General features: G+C 41.6%; 1 protein-coding gene across 1 annotated transcript in view; it reads left to right on the forward strand.

The window, feature by feature from the left end:
* The window catches only part of grm5b (glutamate receptor, metabotropic 5b), a 49,442-nt gene extending 36,505 nt beyond the window's left edge, over nt 1–12,937 (forward strand). The window contains exons 8-18 of the mRNA XM_034548338.1: nt 503–624; nt 1,339–1,463; nt 1,540–1,708; nt 2,021–2,147; nt 5,888–6,005; nt 6,197–6,383; nt 7,327–7,485; nt 8,145–8,270; nt 8,784–8,966; nt 9,732–9,898; nt 11,803–12,937. Of these exons, the coding sequence (XP_034404229.1) occupies nt 503–624; nt 1,339–1,463; nt 1,540–1,708; nt 2,021–2,147; nt 5,888–6,005; nt 6,197–6,383; nt 7,327–7,485; nt 8,145–8,270; nt 8,784–8,966; nt 9,732–9,898; nt 11,803–12,937 (2,618 nt within the window). The remainder of the gene's footprint in view (nt 1–502; nt 625–1,338; nt 1,464–1,539; nt 1,709–2,020; nt 2,148–5,887; nt 6,006–6,196; nt 6,384–7,326; nt 7,486–8,144; nt 8,271–8,783; nt 8,967–9,731; nt 9,899–11,802) is intronic.
* Nucleotides 12,938–14,138: the final 1,201 nt, after the last annotated feature.

Raw genomic sequence — 14,138 nt, forward strand, 5'->3', positions numbered from 1 at the left:
ACAAACAGACTGGCTGAACACACACTCTCACACTCACACACACACACAAACACACACACACACACACACACACACCATATGGATGCACACAGCTTTCTGGTTCATCTTGAGATATCCCTTGTGGCTGTGAGTGCACAGTCCCTTTATTTCTTTGTATTCGTTTGCCCTCCATCTTTCTCTCTCTGTTCCAATCCCTCCATTCATGGGCCAAACTGTGTGTGGGAGCTGCATCAAAGGGAGTAATGTATTCTAATGAAATGGGACGGGAAATACTAATGAATGGGATGCAAAAAGAGGCAGACAGAAATGAGATGTGGAGGTGGGAAGTGGTCAATGAGGAAAAAAGAGTGGTCTTTGATGTTCGGAGAAAAAGCCTGCTGTTTTTCATAAAACTAGAAGAGAAAATAAGAGATTTTCTGATATACCTGCCTTTCTCTTTCCATCCTTCCTCACCTACCCAATTCTCCCTCCCCCTCCCGACATTAACCACCCACCTCTGCAGAGCGAGAGTCGCTTCGGCAGCAGTATGCACAGGACACTAAGATGGGGTTTGTCATTAATGCCATCTACTCGATGGCATATGGCTTGCATAACATGCAACGGGCACTCTGCCCAGGCTATCAGGTAGGTAGCGCTCTTATGGATGAATGGAGGGACATGCTAGTACAAAGCAAGGATATGAAGGGGTGGAGAGAGGGAATGTTGGGACAAAAGGATGTGACCAGCTGGGTATTGTTCCAATATTACAATTGACCTTGTTTCCATGGTGTCGCACTACATACACCTCACTGGGCAAATGCAAGATGGGAACCTGGATGATTGCATAAACGATATACACTGTATGAAACTGAAACCGGTTGAGCTAATGCAAAGGTGAATACATCATCAGTGCAGCGTAACCTTTCCTGCTCATGTTAGTTGTAACTTTTGTGGGTATGACTTCACTGGGTTGAAATATAACTTGTCATGACATGATTGAACACTGTACACTGTGTATAAATGTATACAGTGATTGGCCATGGAAAGTCTTGGCATAGAAAACAATACTTGCTATACTGCACGTAAACATTTTCATGAAATTTGCAACATCCCTGCTGTTGTTTTGATTGCTTTAAGTTTATCTCTTAGTCTAATATGTGTTTTGAATGCAATTGAGTTGAAACTCAGCATAGTATAGTAAAGGAATATTTTTACTGTTAAAGGCATTCCGTTCTTTGAATTTTAACATGGGTGGCCATAAACTACCATTTCCAAAGTAACTTACATGAAACGGTGTTTGTTGAGCTGTCTGCCAGTACAATTCTGTTAGATATCACAGGATTGTTCATGTATTTTAAGGGCCTGTGTGATGCCATGCGACCTATAGATGGTGCTACACTGCTGGACTTCTTGATGAAAACCAACTTCACAGGCGTGTCAGGGGAGGGAATCTTATTCGATGCTAACGGAGACTCACCTGGCAGGTACGCACTGTCACTCAACAAAGTTGTCATAGATTACTTTCTTTTTGGACGTGTACTATGTACCTTTCATCCACAGGTATGAAATAATGAACTTCAAAAAGATGGGGAAGGACTACTATGACTACATTGTTGTTGGCAGCTGGGACAACAGAGGCTTAAAGATAGATGATGATGAAATCTGGCCTAACAAAGACAGCGTGATCAAGTCAGTCTGCAGTGAACCCTGTGATAAAGGACAAATTAAGGTATGATGAGTCATACAAATAAATATCTGGTTACATAAGTTTTTTTCTACTTTGCATTTAGTAAACGTTTTAGAGGTTATTACGGGCAATATTGTAAATCTAGTATCGTATATATCACACATTTTCACATGTGGAATACATATATCTTTTAAATGTATTAAAATGTCTTGAAGGCCAGTTAAGCTCTGAGTGAGATGGGTGCATCCGACTTCGTCATTCTGATTATTAGTGGAATAAAAGGCTCCACGTAATACAGGGTCTGGTGCCAATGATAAGCATGCACGTAGACATTTTAAACTCTGTCCCTTCCAGGTTATCCGTAAAGGTGAAGTGAGCTGCTGCTGGACGTGCACTCCCTGCAAAGAAAATGAGATTGTGTACGACGAGTACACCTGCCAAGCCTGTGAACTGGGCTCCTGGCCTACTTATGACCTCACAGGTCAGTCTGTGCATGTCGGCATGTTTATGTATACCGTGGACATCTTAGAGACATTTCTAGTTTACCAAGAAAGTGCTTGAATAACTCTAAGTATTTGCCCATGCTTCTAGATGAAAATGGAATATCAATGCAGTGGTGATGCTATTTGAAGGAAACTGCAATGAACAATGATATGTTTATGCATTTTTTGTGTAGGGTCATAGGATACAGGATATTTAGTATAATGAGATAGTTGTGTTTTCCCTGATGCAGTATACCATTATAGCATAATATTATACAGTAAGTCATGCACCAGTTACAGAGAAACTGAGACAATTTCTCCCTCGCCTCCTCTTTCCCTCCCCTTCCCTCCCATTCCCTCCCTCTTTCTCATCCCTTTAATTTGTTACCAACATGGTCACCAATGTTTTAATTATTCTGCATCAAGAGCAGTGTTCAATGCAAATGCACTTCAGTTGCAATGAAAATGTATTTCCCCTCCATTGCGTTCGAAGCGGTTAAATATGGCCGTGTTATTATACTGCTCATTATGCTGCTTTCCAGCTCCTCACCAAGCTCAATGATTAAAACATGAATCGAGCCCTGCTGAAAATTCAGATTGAGCTTCAGAGAGAGAGAGAGAGAGAGAGAGAGAGAGAGAGAGAGAGAGAGAGAGAGAGAGAGACACATCCTTAAACTAAAACAGGCAGCAAACAGCTAAAAAAATGACAAGGACGAAGTTGACAGTGAAAAAAAGATAAAGAATTGAAGAGTGATTGGGGTTACCAGTGTATTACTTTGTGTGTGTTTGCCTTTGCATGTCCGTGTGTGAGTATGTGCATGCGACTCATTTCATCAACAATAAGTGCTGCACGTTCCCTAGCGGGCTATCTATATGGAACAGTAATAATGAGGTGTAAACAAACTGCTTGCCCTGTTCCTCCAGCAGACATTTTGATCTCTCTCCCTCAGGCCAAAAGAGAGAGCGAGAAAGATGAAGAGAGGGGGAGATAAAGAGCCAGAGGAAATAGAGGAGATAGAAGGTCTCATCTGGCAGGGACAGGGTACAGTGGGTGTGAAAACCATAGAAAAAAGCAATAAGAGAGTTTGTGCGATAGCAATTGAGCAAAAACTAGAAAAATAGAGAAAAAACTTTTAAACATAAAGAGAAGGAAAGAGAGAGAGAGTGAAAGAGAGAGAGATGAATAGAGGCTGTGACAGAAGCAGTAGTCGGGGAGAGTGAATGGAGCAGAAAAAGGGAGGATTAGCTTTGGGATTTTAGCCTCTCCACTGATCGGTAAAGTTCCACAGTTTGAGTCTGAGAGTGTTTGAAGGAGTTTGCCTCAAAACTTTATATTGACTGAACCCTCCAAACGGTCCCCCTCCTCTCAATGCACCAGTTTGGCTGAGGGTCAAACACAACACAATTTACTACAGGTTTCGTCAACTATTGAAGTAACAAACATATCCAATGCTTTTCAACTGCTCTGAGAGAACTCACGAGGAAAACACTGATCTGGGATTTTTGGCCTCAACATCTGATCTGTGTAGGCAGGATTAATTAGAGCTAAATTCTCAGCAAGTGCCTTAATTTCCTCCCCTCTTACATTTTCAAGGGCGGGTGGTTCTTACCTCTCATTGTTAGTCAGGACAAGAGCTGCAGTCCTTGTCTCTTGAGAAGGGGCTATGCTAAGTAGTAAACAAAACACTACCTCCATGATATTAAACAGTACATTTACATAAAAGTAATTCCTAAAATGAAAATAATAGGATCTGACCCGTGATTTTGTTTTGTTGTTGTTGTTTCAATGATGTATGGTTAATGTTCTGTCTTTGAATAATATCATTGGACAGATTATTCAGTTGTACAGACACTGTTCAATACCTCATACTTTTTAAAAGTTTGATTTTCATACATTTTATCCAGTTGTAACTAAGACAGTACTCCAATTTGACTGAATATTTTACTTAGAATTTGAATATTGCCAAATGGACATTTTGGGCAAGACGCCCCTCATCAACATGTATTCTGCCAATTTCAACGAGCAAACCAGCACAACAAGTACATCCCAGGTGGGTTGCCCCCACCTTTACTGGCACAGGCTCACATGATGTAGAATACTCAAATATGAAGGAAAAAAAAACACAAGATCGGAAACAAGAAAAAGAAAAGGACATACCCGTGTGGTGTAGTTCACTTATGTTGTGGTTCTGACTACTAACGTATGATGATTTGGGCGACTGTGGGTCAGTGGTTAGCATGCCCGTCTTTCAATCAGGGGGTTGGTGGTTCAATCCCCGCCCTAGTCGATGTGTCCTTGAGCAAGACACTTAACCCTGCATTGTTCCCTGTAGCTGTGTCTACGGTGGATGAATGTAACATGATTGTAAGTCGCTTTGGATAAAAGCGTCAGCTAAATGACATGTAATGTAATGATTTATCATCATGGATACAAATAGAGGACTAACATCTACGGATCCTGGTTTTTAACTCTTGCTTTGTTTTCATTATATGGGCATTTTATAGGCCACCCTGTTGGGATGTATTTGTTGTGCTGGTTGCGGTCACTTAGAATTAACCCCACCTTTGTATATTGGCTGTGAAATGGAGAGAATACAGGTTCAATTGTGAGTTGAGCGTGTTGTGTCTACATTTGTATACAGTTTTATGAAATGGCTTTGCAGTGATATCAGCCTGCAGGTGAGCAGATCGTCTGCAGAGTTCTTCCGTATGACTTATTTTCTGTCTAATTGTTTCGGTCCCCTTGGCTCCCTAGACATGAGGTTGTTTAGGCCCCTAGACCGAACCACTTCACTGATTTGATCAACTTTATTGACCGTGTTATAGACTACGTCATTAGATAACTTAATCGTTTTTGAATGACTCTTCCTCTCACATAAAAGTGAACATGTGTATAAGGACAGAACGTTTCAGAAAGAGTCTACGTGTGTTTCTGCTGCTACAATAGGTCCAGACCAGATATTTTAGCAAGCGTTAAGACGGTTCATAATTTGAACTGTCCCTCAAATTAATGAAACTTTATCTCCTTGCCTAGAAGGAGGACAGATGGAAGGAGGGAGAGAATTAGGGAGAACTGTGGGAGGGATGAGGATAAGGACATTAAGGGGAAAAGAGAGAGCCAGAGAGATGAATGAGGCATTAAGTAAGAAAACAAAAGGGAAAGGAAATGGATACAAAGATTGAATGACAAGGGAAGAGGAAGAAGGCAAGAAATGGAGACACAAATGGAGGGATAAGAAAGAAGGTGTTGACAACAGAGAGCAGTGTGATGTAAGTGACAGGGCACTGAAAAAAAATTATGCAGGAGAAAAAGTGAAATCCTGCCTTTGATTACAGAGTGATAATTACTAAATACTCAAGACACAAGCTTTCGCTAGTCACTCAGTTAATTGTTAAGTGTCTAATCTGGACACTAGTGAGTCCAGCATGTGCGCCTCGATTCCGAACCTGTGCAGGTTGTCTGTCACCAGAACAAGCGTTGCACACTGCTACACAACCTGCGTCAGATGTGGGTCAAAGTGTGATGTCAAAGGTTATAAGAGCGATGTAAAGAAAATGAAAGTTGGAGAAGGTAAAGAATAAAGATAAAATTATAGTGTTAATATAAAATATAAATGTTTGGCAATAGTGTGGCAGTCTCACTCTACAGTATCGAGTCATTGGGCTTCACACACATAACATGAAAGTCTTTCATTAATTTTGTTTCACGAACGACATCTCCACATACTTCTATCCCCAGGCTGTGAAGCAATCCCAGTGGAGTACCTGCGGTGGGGAGACCCGGAACCCATTGCTGCTGTGGTCTTTGCCTGCCTCGGTCTAATGTTCACCTTCTTTGTCACTGCAGTCTTCATCAGGTAATGAATCGCTCCTCCATCTAAGACACTATTTAAACTGAGAAGAACAATGCAAACAGTGCTAGACAAGACAGATCTATAATGTTCTTAATCGATGAGTTTATAATATTCCATATATACTAAATTTATGTGTGTCTGTGTTTCTTCACTTCCAAGTTTCTGCACATAATTGTTTGTCTGAATGTGTTCAGGTTCCGTGATACCCCAGTAGTGAAATCTTCCAGTCGGGAGCTGTGCTACATAATACTGGCAGGGATCTGCATGGGGTACCTGTGTACCTTCAGCCTCATAACCAAACCCCATGTCATCCACTGCTACCTCCAACGACTGGGAATAGGCCTGTCACCTGCCATGAGCTACTCTGCGCTTGTCACCAAGGTAAAGATTGAGTTCAGAATTTGGGAAATAATAATAATATAAGTTTGAGATGTGTGCTTTTTTTTTATATAGTCATCACATACAATACAATGAGTAAAGCCTGTATACAATATAATATACAATATAATATAATGACTGAAAAGGTACACGCAGAAGCATAATGCTTATATATTCCTAACCTAAATTCGTATTGATTAAGGTAGATAATTAATTAGATATAAATAAATTAAATATACATATATTTCATTCACACTTGTAACCCTCAAAAATAGTTTTATGAACAATCCTTTTGAAAACCCAAAACAAGTTTTTTATATTTTACATTTTTACATTCAAGTTAGCGTTGTTCCAAGATTGAACTCCTACAATAGAGATACAGCTTCTTTTAATCTTTCTTTTTCTTTTTTTAGCTTTTTGTACATGTGAGCTACAGAGTTACGGCCAAAGACTTGGAATACCCCTGACATTAGATCTGTGCTTACCTGCCATGGTCATCAATGGTGTGTAGGGAATAGTCACATCTGTGGGTGGGAACACAACCGTTGACCTAATCAGGGAAATTAAACTGGGCCATACACCCCTGATACTGCAGATTGTTATTCCTTCCATTCGTTAATGGTTGGAACGAGAGGATATGGATACCATAACCTCAGAAGCGGGGCACATGTCTTTCCTCCCTTTGTCCCGTGGGGCTTTGCGAATGAGGGCTGAGGGAACAGGGAAGTAGGATTCAACAATGTCAGGCAACTGCAATAGCCTTCCCTGAAGAAATTACCTGGAGCTTATCGCACTAGACTCTAACTCCTGTGTGAAATATATATATTTTTACAATATATGTTTCTTAAATGAAAATGCAGCAAGCAGATGGCCAGAATGTAGATACAGTAATGTTCCATATATATTTTATTAAAAGGTCCTGATAGTGTTTTCCTTCTGACCCTAGACAAACCGCATCGCTCGGATCCTGGCAGGCAGCAAGAAGAAGATCTGTACAAAGAAACCTCGCTTCATGTCTGCTTGCGCTCAGCTCATCATTGCCTTCCTCCTCATACTGCTGCAGCTGGGCATCATCGTGGCTCTCTTCCTCATGGAGCCTCCTGAGGTAAGCTGTGTGTGTGTGTGTGTGTGTGTGTGTGTGTGTTATGGAAATATAATAAGTTTATAAAGATAAAAAGGTTATCATACCTATCTTTTCTCTACAGACGATTTACTGACGGGAATATGTTAATATGGTTTACTAAGATATTGAATTCTCAGTCTGTTGTGTTGGTGAACTACAACATATTTGATCTGATATTGATTTAAATTTGTAATATTATTATAATAGATCTTATTTTATATTATATTGAGGAAAGAGAGCACTCATCATACATACATACGTATACATGCATATATATATATATATATATATATATATATATATATATATATATATAATCCCAGTGATCTCAATATGATTTTTGCCATAATTTAACAGCTTTAGGTTAACAGACAAATATGAGAGAGAGAAATGTAGAGACGAACAGAACAAGTTACCTCATAACGAGGCCTTTAATCTCCATGCATCTGTTTGACAATTCACTAATGTTTTAAATAATTTATCTCATACATTAGTAGATTAATTAGAGGATCAACATGTATACATACTTGTCACATATTTGCAAACATCATTCACAGTTTTCTAGAATAAATAAATGGTGCCTGTAGCAAATGCTTTTTAGAGCGTTTTATCATTGCCTGTTTCATTGTGTGTCTCTACAGGTGATCCATGACTACCCCAGCATCCGCCAGGTCAACCTCATTTGCAACACCACTAACATGGGTGTGGTTGCACCATTGGGATACAATGGCCTGCTCATCCTCAGCTGCACCTTCTATGCCTTCAAGGTACAAGTATTTGTAACTATTGTATCTGTGATGCAGTATTTATTTAATGATTTAATTGACAATGAAAGTCACAGAAACATCAGTTAGTGCTTCTATTCCACAGCCCCAAGGTCACAAGCAGTTCAAGCTGCTATTTATGTGAAAAGTCACACATAGACATCATGTAAAAAGGAATGGTTGAACTATTGTTTGTGTTTGGTGATCTACTACTTTACAGCAGTAAATGAAATTCTTTTGAACCAGTCAGTGTTTGATTATCGGTGGTCTACAGCCATCCATTTTCTGTAGGGTGTGAGAGTAGAATGGAGCAGCAGAGAAAAACAATTCAATTCACTTGAATTGTTGGTGAGGTCAGCATCTGTTATGACTGTCATAGAAAGGCAGTGGGGAGCAATGTCTATTTAGTTTTTGTCCAAATCCACAGAAAGGTTTAAAAACAATAAGGAAATGTAGGAAAATGTGCTGACACTTTCTCTGTGACTCACTCACTCTCTCTCTCTCTCTCTCTCAAAGACTCGCAACGTCCCAGCTAATTTCAATGAGGCTAAGTACATTGCTTTTACCATGTACACCACCTGTATTATCTGGCTGGCCTTTGTACCCATCTACTTTGGCTCCAACTACAAAATTATCACCATGTGCTTCAGTGTCAGCCTCAGTGCCACTGTGGCGCTGTGCTGCATGTTCGTACCCAAGGTAAGGTTGAAGCTAAAACCACAATCTTTCAATAAACATTCAATGATTTGATATCTATATATAGATGAATTGTACAGCTGTTTTCTTATGTCAGGACACGTTGTTGAGTATTTAAAGTTACTACGAGGAGCTTTCATTTTGGAGCAGCGAGGTAAAGCTCTGCTCCTGGCCAGAGGAGGAGGAGGAGGAGCTGCTGCTTCCTCATAGCAACTTTAAGTCAATTTGTGTTATTTGTAAGAGCAGTTTGGTCTCTATATATGAATGTATATGTCCTCCTCCCAGAACAAAGAAAGAAGAACTTTGGTTTGGTGTGTGAATACTTAAATTAGTTTATGAAGCACCCCAAAGTGTTTGTTTCTAACCCACCGTCTGACAGTAACCCTGTCATCATACATACCCAGTGAACACCATGTTATTGAAAGTGTGTTCAATTCCATTTTTTAATAAAGGATTAGAAATGACATTTTCACCAAATGCTCCTACTACAATAGCGGGATATTCCTGTGGAGCTTCAAGGAGAAAGTTTGTGCTCAAACTGCAGAATTGCAATCAATATAAATAAACAAGATAAAAAACTCCTGCTTCTTTTGAGAATAGTCCTTTATTGGAGTTTTAAGGTGAGTCATGACAGCCTTGATAACTCCTCAAAAATGAACATTTATTAAAAGACAGTTCAGACAAGTAATTTCAAAAACAGATGGAGGGATCTAAGTACTTTTTAGAACTGTTATTAACAAACATATATCATGTTTTATTTCATAACAGGTGTACATCATTCTAGCTAAACCAGAGCGTAATGTGCGCAGTGCCTTTACCACGAGCACAGTGGTGCGCATGCACGTAGGCGACGGCAAATCGTCCTCAGCCGCCAGCCGTTCATCTAGTCTGGTTAACCTGTGGAAACGCAGAGGCTCCACCGGAGAGACACTCAGGTATGTGTGTGTGTGTGTGTGTGTGTGTGTGTGTGTGTGTGCGCATGTGTGCATGCGTGAGTGCGTGCATGTGTCATTGGCCAGGTTCCTTCTCATTTACAGTCCAAGGCACCATTTCTGTAATGGCCCCACTCTGAGACTATTTATGGTGTGTGTGTGTGTGTGTTCGAGCTCTCTGAGAGATTGATTCTATGAACCCCCTGAGTTTGCTTGACTGTTCCTCTGACCCGAACATGAACTGCAGACAATTGCCTGGAGATGTGGCAAAAAAGGAGAGAAGTGAACTGAGGAAGGGGGGTAAGGAGAAAATTAGAGAGAAAAATATGAATGGATGGAGGGAATGGACAGAGAGATGGAAAGCAGGAGTGATTGCAAAGAAAGAGAAGAAAAGGCTAAAGGGATAGTGGGGAAAGGAGAGACATAATAGCTTTCACACCCAGCTTAAGGCCATCCACAAGCCATCTACTGTGACAGGGAACCGATCAAAGGACACAAAAGGAGTGACGCACAGCCACTTGCCCAGAATGAAAAGGGAGGAAGAAGACATGAACATATTTTCATTAGTCAGCACGTTACTACAGCTCACCCCGCCTGGCAAGCAAGACTTCAATCACGCTCTTAAAAGAAATGTCAGGAGTGCTTCCATCTTGGTTCCTTTTATTCCTCTTTTCCCCTCCATCTCTTTTGGTCCTATCTTCCCCTGTGGGTGGTGGTAATTGGCAGGGCTGTCTATCTCCTCAGTGCAAGGCTGGAAGCTGTTGCCTTTGAGACGCTGTCGTTGTTTAGTCTGAACAGACGCAGACAGACTTGAAACCAGCAGAACACGGAAAAGAAGAAATGTAAAAAAAATTATAAAAAGGAAGAAATATTTTAATCAAATGTTTGAGCTAAGAGTTTATGGTTTACCTTCACCAGACATTAAAATCCACTTCAGAACTGGATGTGATGTGTCTATGATAAGATCAGTAAAGCACTTCTTAAGTAGGTGCAACATGTGTTTCTGCCAGTAGCAGGTCTGGCCGGCTCCAAAGCCTTCTGTCAGAGACTCTTCCTATGGGATCAAATGAGTAGATTACAGCACTGTGTAGGTGAAGGTTCATGCGCAGCATATGGATGTGTGTGGGTGAGGGTGTGTGTGTCCCTAGGGTGATTCTTTTCACCCCCAGCCACGGCTGTGTGAGGTTTAATCAGAAGTTCCTCTATGGATTAATCACACTAATTAACCTGACAAAAGCATGAGAGGAAGACAAGTGGAGGAAGGCAGAGGACAGTGCTGTGACTGATGTTAAGCAGAGGAAAGTGGAGAAAATGGTAGAGGGAGAAACAGAGAAAAGAAGAACGAATATGACAAAGACAAATGAAGGTATACTGTCTGGAAAAAATAGAACGAGACAGGAACTGTAATGACATTACTCTGAAGTCCTTATGAGTCAAAGCCCCATTTAAATGTGTTTATCTATTAAATGCCATTGTTCATATAGGATAATACATAGGGACTAATATAGAGCAGCCACAGTTAATGTAATGTTTTTGGCATGATTGGTTTTATTGCAGTGAAGTTTTTTGTTTTTACATGTATCCAAATGTACCACTAACAGCATTTTGACTCATAATACTACATCATTTCTAACAGATCAACCTGAAGTACTAATGAACACACTAAATTAAGATTTATTGTAAAAACTACAATATCCTAATAACAATAAAATAACTGACTATAGGAATGTCCCATTAACTTTTGAGATGTAAAAAAAAAAGAAGCAACTCCTCTGAAAAGAATACCAATGAAAAAACATTTTATATTTTATTTGAAAGAAAGTGTATAATACCCAAATACGGTTGCCAGACAAAAGAAGTTTAAGAAATGTTTTCTCTTTTCCTTCCACTTCCTCCCCGCTGTCCAGCTCCAACGGTAAATCAGTGTCTTGGGCGCAGACGGAGCGTAGCGGCTCACGTGGCAACCACCTGTGGCAACGGCTGTCCTTCCACATCAAGAGAAAGGAGAACAATCAGACTGCGGTCATCAAGCCCTTCTCCAAAACGTCGGAGGAGCGTTACTGCGGAGGGGGGGACCTGCCGCCGCACATCCCTCTGCCCTCCCTTCCCTCCATGTCCTTACTGTCCATTCATCCCGACTCTGGCATAGACAAGACCCTGTACGAGCTCTCTGAAGCGGAGGAGCGCTACTCCATCACATACCGTCCGCAGACGCCCTCCCCAATCAGTACGGTCAGCCAGAGGCTAGGGGCCGGGGTCGGGGAGGAGCCCCCGATGACTGGGATTCCAAACTACCCAAGCAGCATCTGCAGCGGCGGCAGCGGCAGCGGCAGCGGCAGCGGCAGCGGCAGCAGTTGCGGTCCTCCCAGCAGCGGCTCTCTCGTCATGGGGAGTGACGGCCGTTTGGTTATTGTGGACGATCACCCGGGACAGGCCCAGAGTTCACTGATGGATCAGATCAGCTGCGTGGTAAACCGCTTCACCGCTAACATCAGCGAGCTCAACAACATGATGTTATATTCCTCTCCAACGCACTCACACACGCACAAACACACGCCTCCTTCTCCCCACCCTGCCGACCCATATCTGCCTTCTCCCCACCCCGCCGACCCATATCTGTTGCCCCGTGAAATCCAGATGCCCCCGACCCTCACAACCTACGCTGAAGTCCAGCCCCTCCCACCTGTCGAGTCCAGCATGGGGGGCCGGAGTGGCTGTCTTGTTCACCCTAACCCTCATTCACCTTACCCCCTGCCGCCTCCTCATGCCCAGACCTCTCCCTCTTTCTCCCCCATGCGAGGTGGCCTGATCACCTGCCTCAACCACTCGCCTCTCAGGAGGGGAGAGTTGGAAGAGGAGCTTATTGCTTTGACTCCTCCGTCACCTTTCCGCGATTCCCTGGCATCTAGTAGTGGCTCACCTGTCTCGGAGAGAGATCTGTGTCTCCCCCCAGTCCCCTCCCATCCTCCTCCCTCTCCCCCTTCGCCAAGGTACAGCAGACTGACACTCGGAAACTACAGCCAGAGTTCATCCTCACTGTGAGGTAGAGATGACGCGTAAAGAAATTGCAGATGTTAAGGGGAGCGCTCAAAAATAACACGGTCAGTATAAGTGAAGAGTACGGGAGGATGGAAAGATGAAATCCATTCGTCCCCGACGTGGAGTAAAAACCTGAAGCAGAGGAGCCGTTGAGGGCTAGTCGGTGAAGACATCAAGCTGTGACAGTCTGCTGTGTTTGTGTTTACATGTTTGCAGTGAGATGCAAGTATAAGGAGCTTGCCCACGTTGTATTTTCCTAGTGCAGTTTCTCTCAAGAGGGGCGTGAAGAACTGCAAGAAGGGCCACTATGACTGCGATGGTTTGGTGTCTGTAAAGTCACAAATCATTCTCGAGGTCTAGAGCTACGTATCATTTCGGTTTGGGTAGTGGCCTTAAGGTAACATGGCTATCAACTAATTAGAGATTGTGTGTATGCCTGTGTGTGTGTGTGTGTGTGTGTGTGTGTGTGTGTGTGTGTGTGTGTGTGTGTATGACTATGTTTTGGTTGTATCTTAGTTTATAAGATGACGTTGAAGAGTACTGATGAGGTAAGACTCCTTAAGCCTGTATGGACTTAACAGAGGCTATATATATATATATATATATATATATATATATATATATATATATATAGAGAGAGAGAGAGAGAGAGAATATATATATATATATATATATATATATATATATATATATATATAGAGAGAGAGAGAGAGAGAGAATATATATATATATATATATATATATATAGATCTATAGATGGATAGATATATATAGAGAGAGAGATATTTGCTGATACACCCCCCCCCCCCCCCCCCCCCCCACACACACACACACACACACACACACACACACACACATGGGAGTGAGCACACACAGACAAATACAATGTAAGGGAAATCCTGTAAATATAAGAGAGGTTATGGATTTTTCTTTGGTGATAAAAATCCGAAATGCTTCTGACAAAAGTGCATTGTGTTAAGGTACCAGACTGTATGTTACTCTGAAGGACTTTCTCACAAAAGCCTCCTTTTTAATTTATTCCCTCCACATAGCTTTCTTTTCGTCAGTCCATCTTTCTCTCGCTGCTTTTTTTCATTTGCCAGTATTTCAGTATTTTATACTCCTCCAGTTAGTTTTCTTCAGAAGTTTGAATGTATATTTTCTACATGATTCCTGAAGCAGTTGGGACCAAACCTTTTGTACC

The sequence above is a fragment of the Cyclopterus lumpus genome, chromosome 13 (assembly GCF_009769545.1).
Source record: "Cyclopterus lumpus isolate fCycLum1 chromosome 13, fCycLum1.pri, whole genome shotgun sequence".
NCBI classification, from domain to species: domain Eukaryota; kingdom Metazoa; phylum Chordata; class Actinopteri; order Perciformes; family Cyclopteridae; genus Cyclopterus; species Cyclopterus lumpus.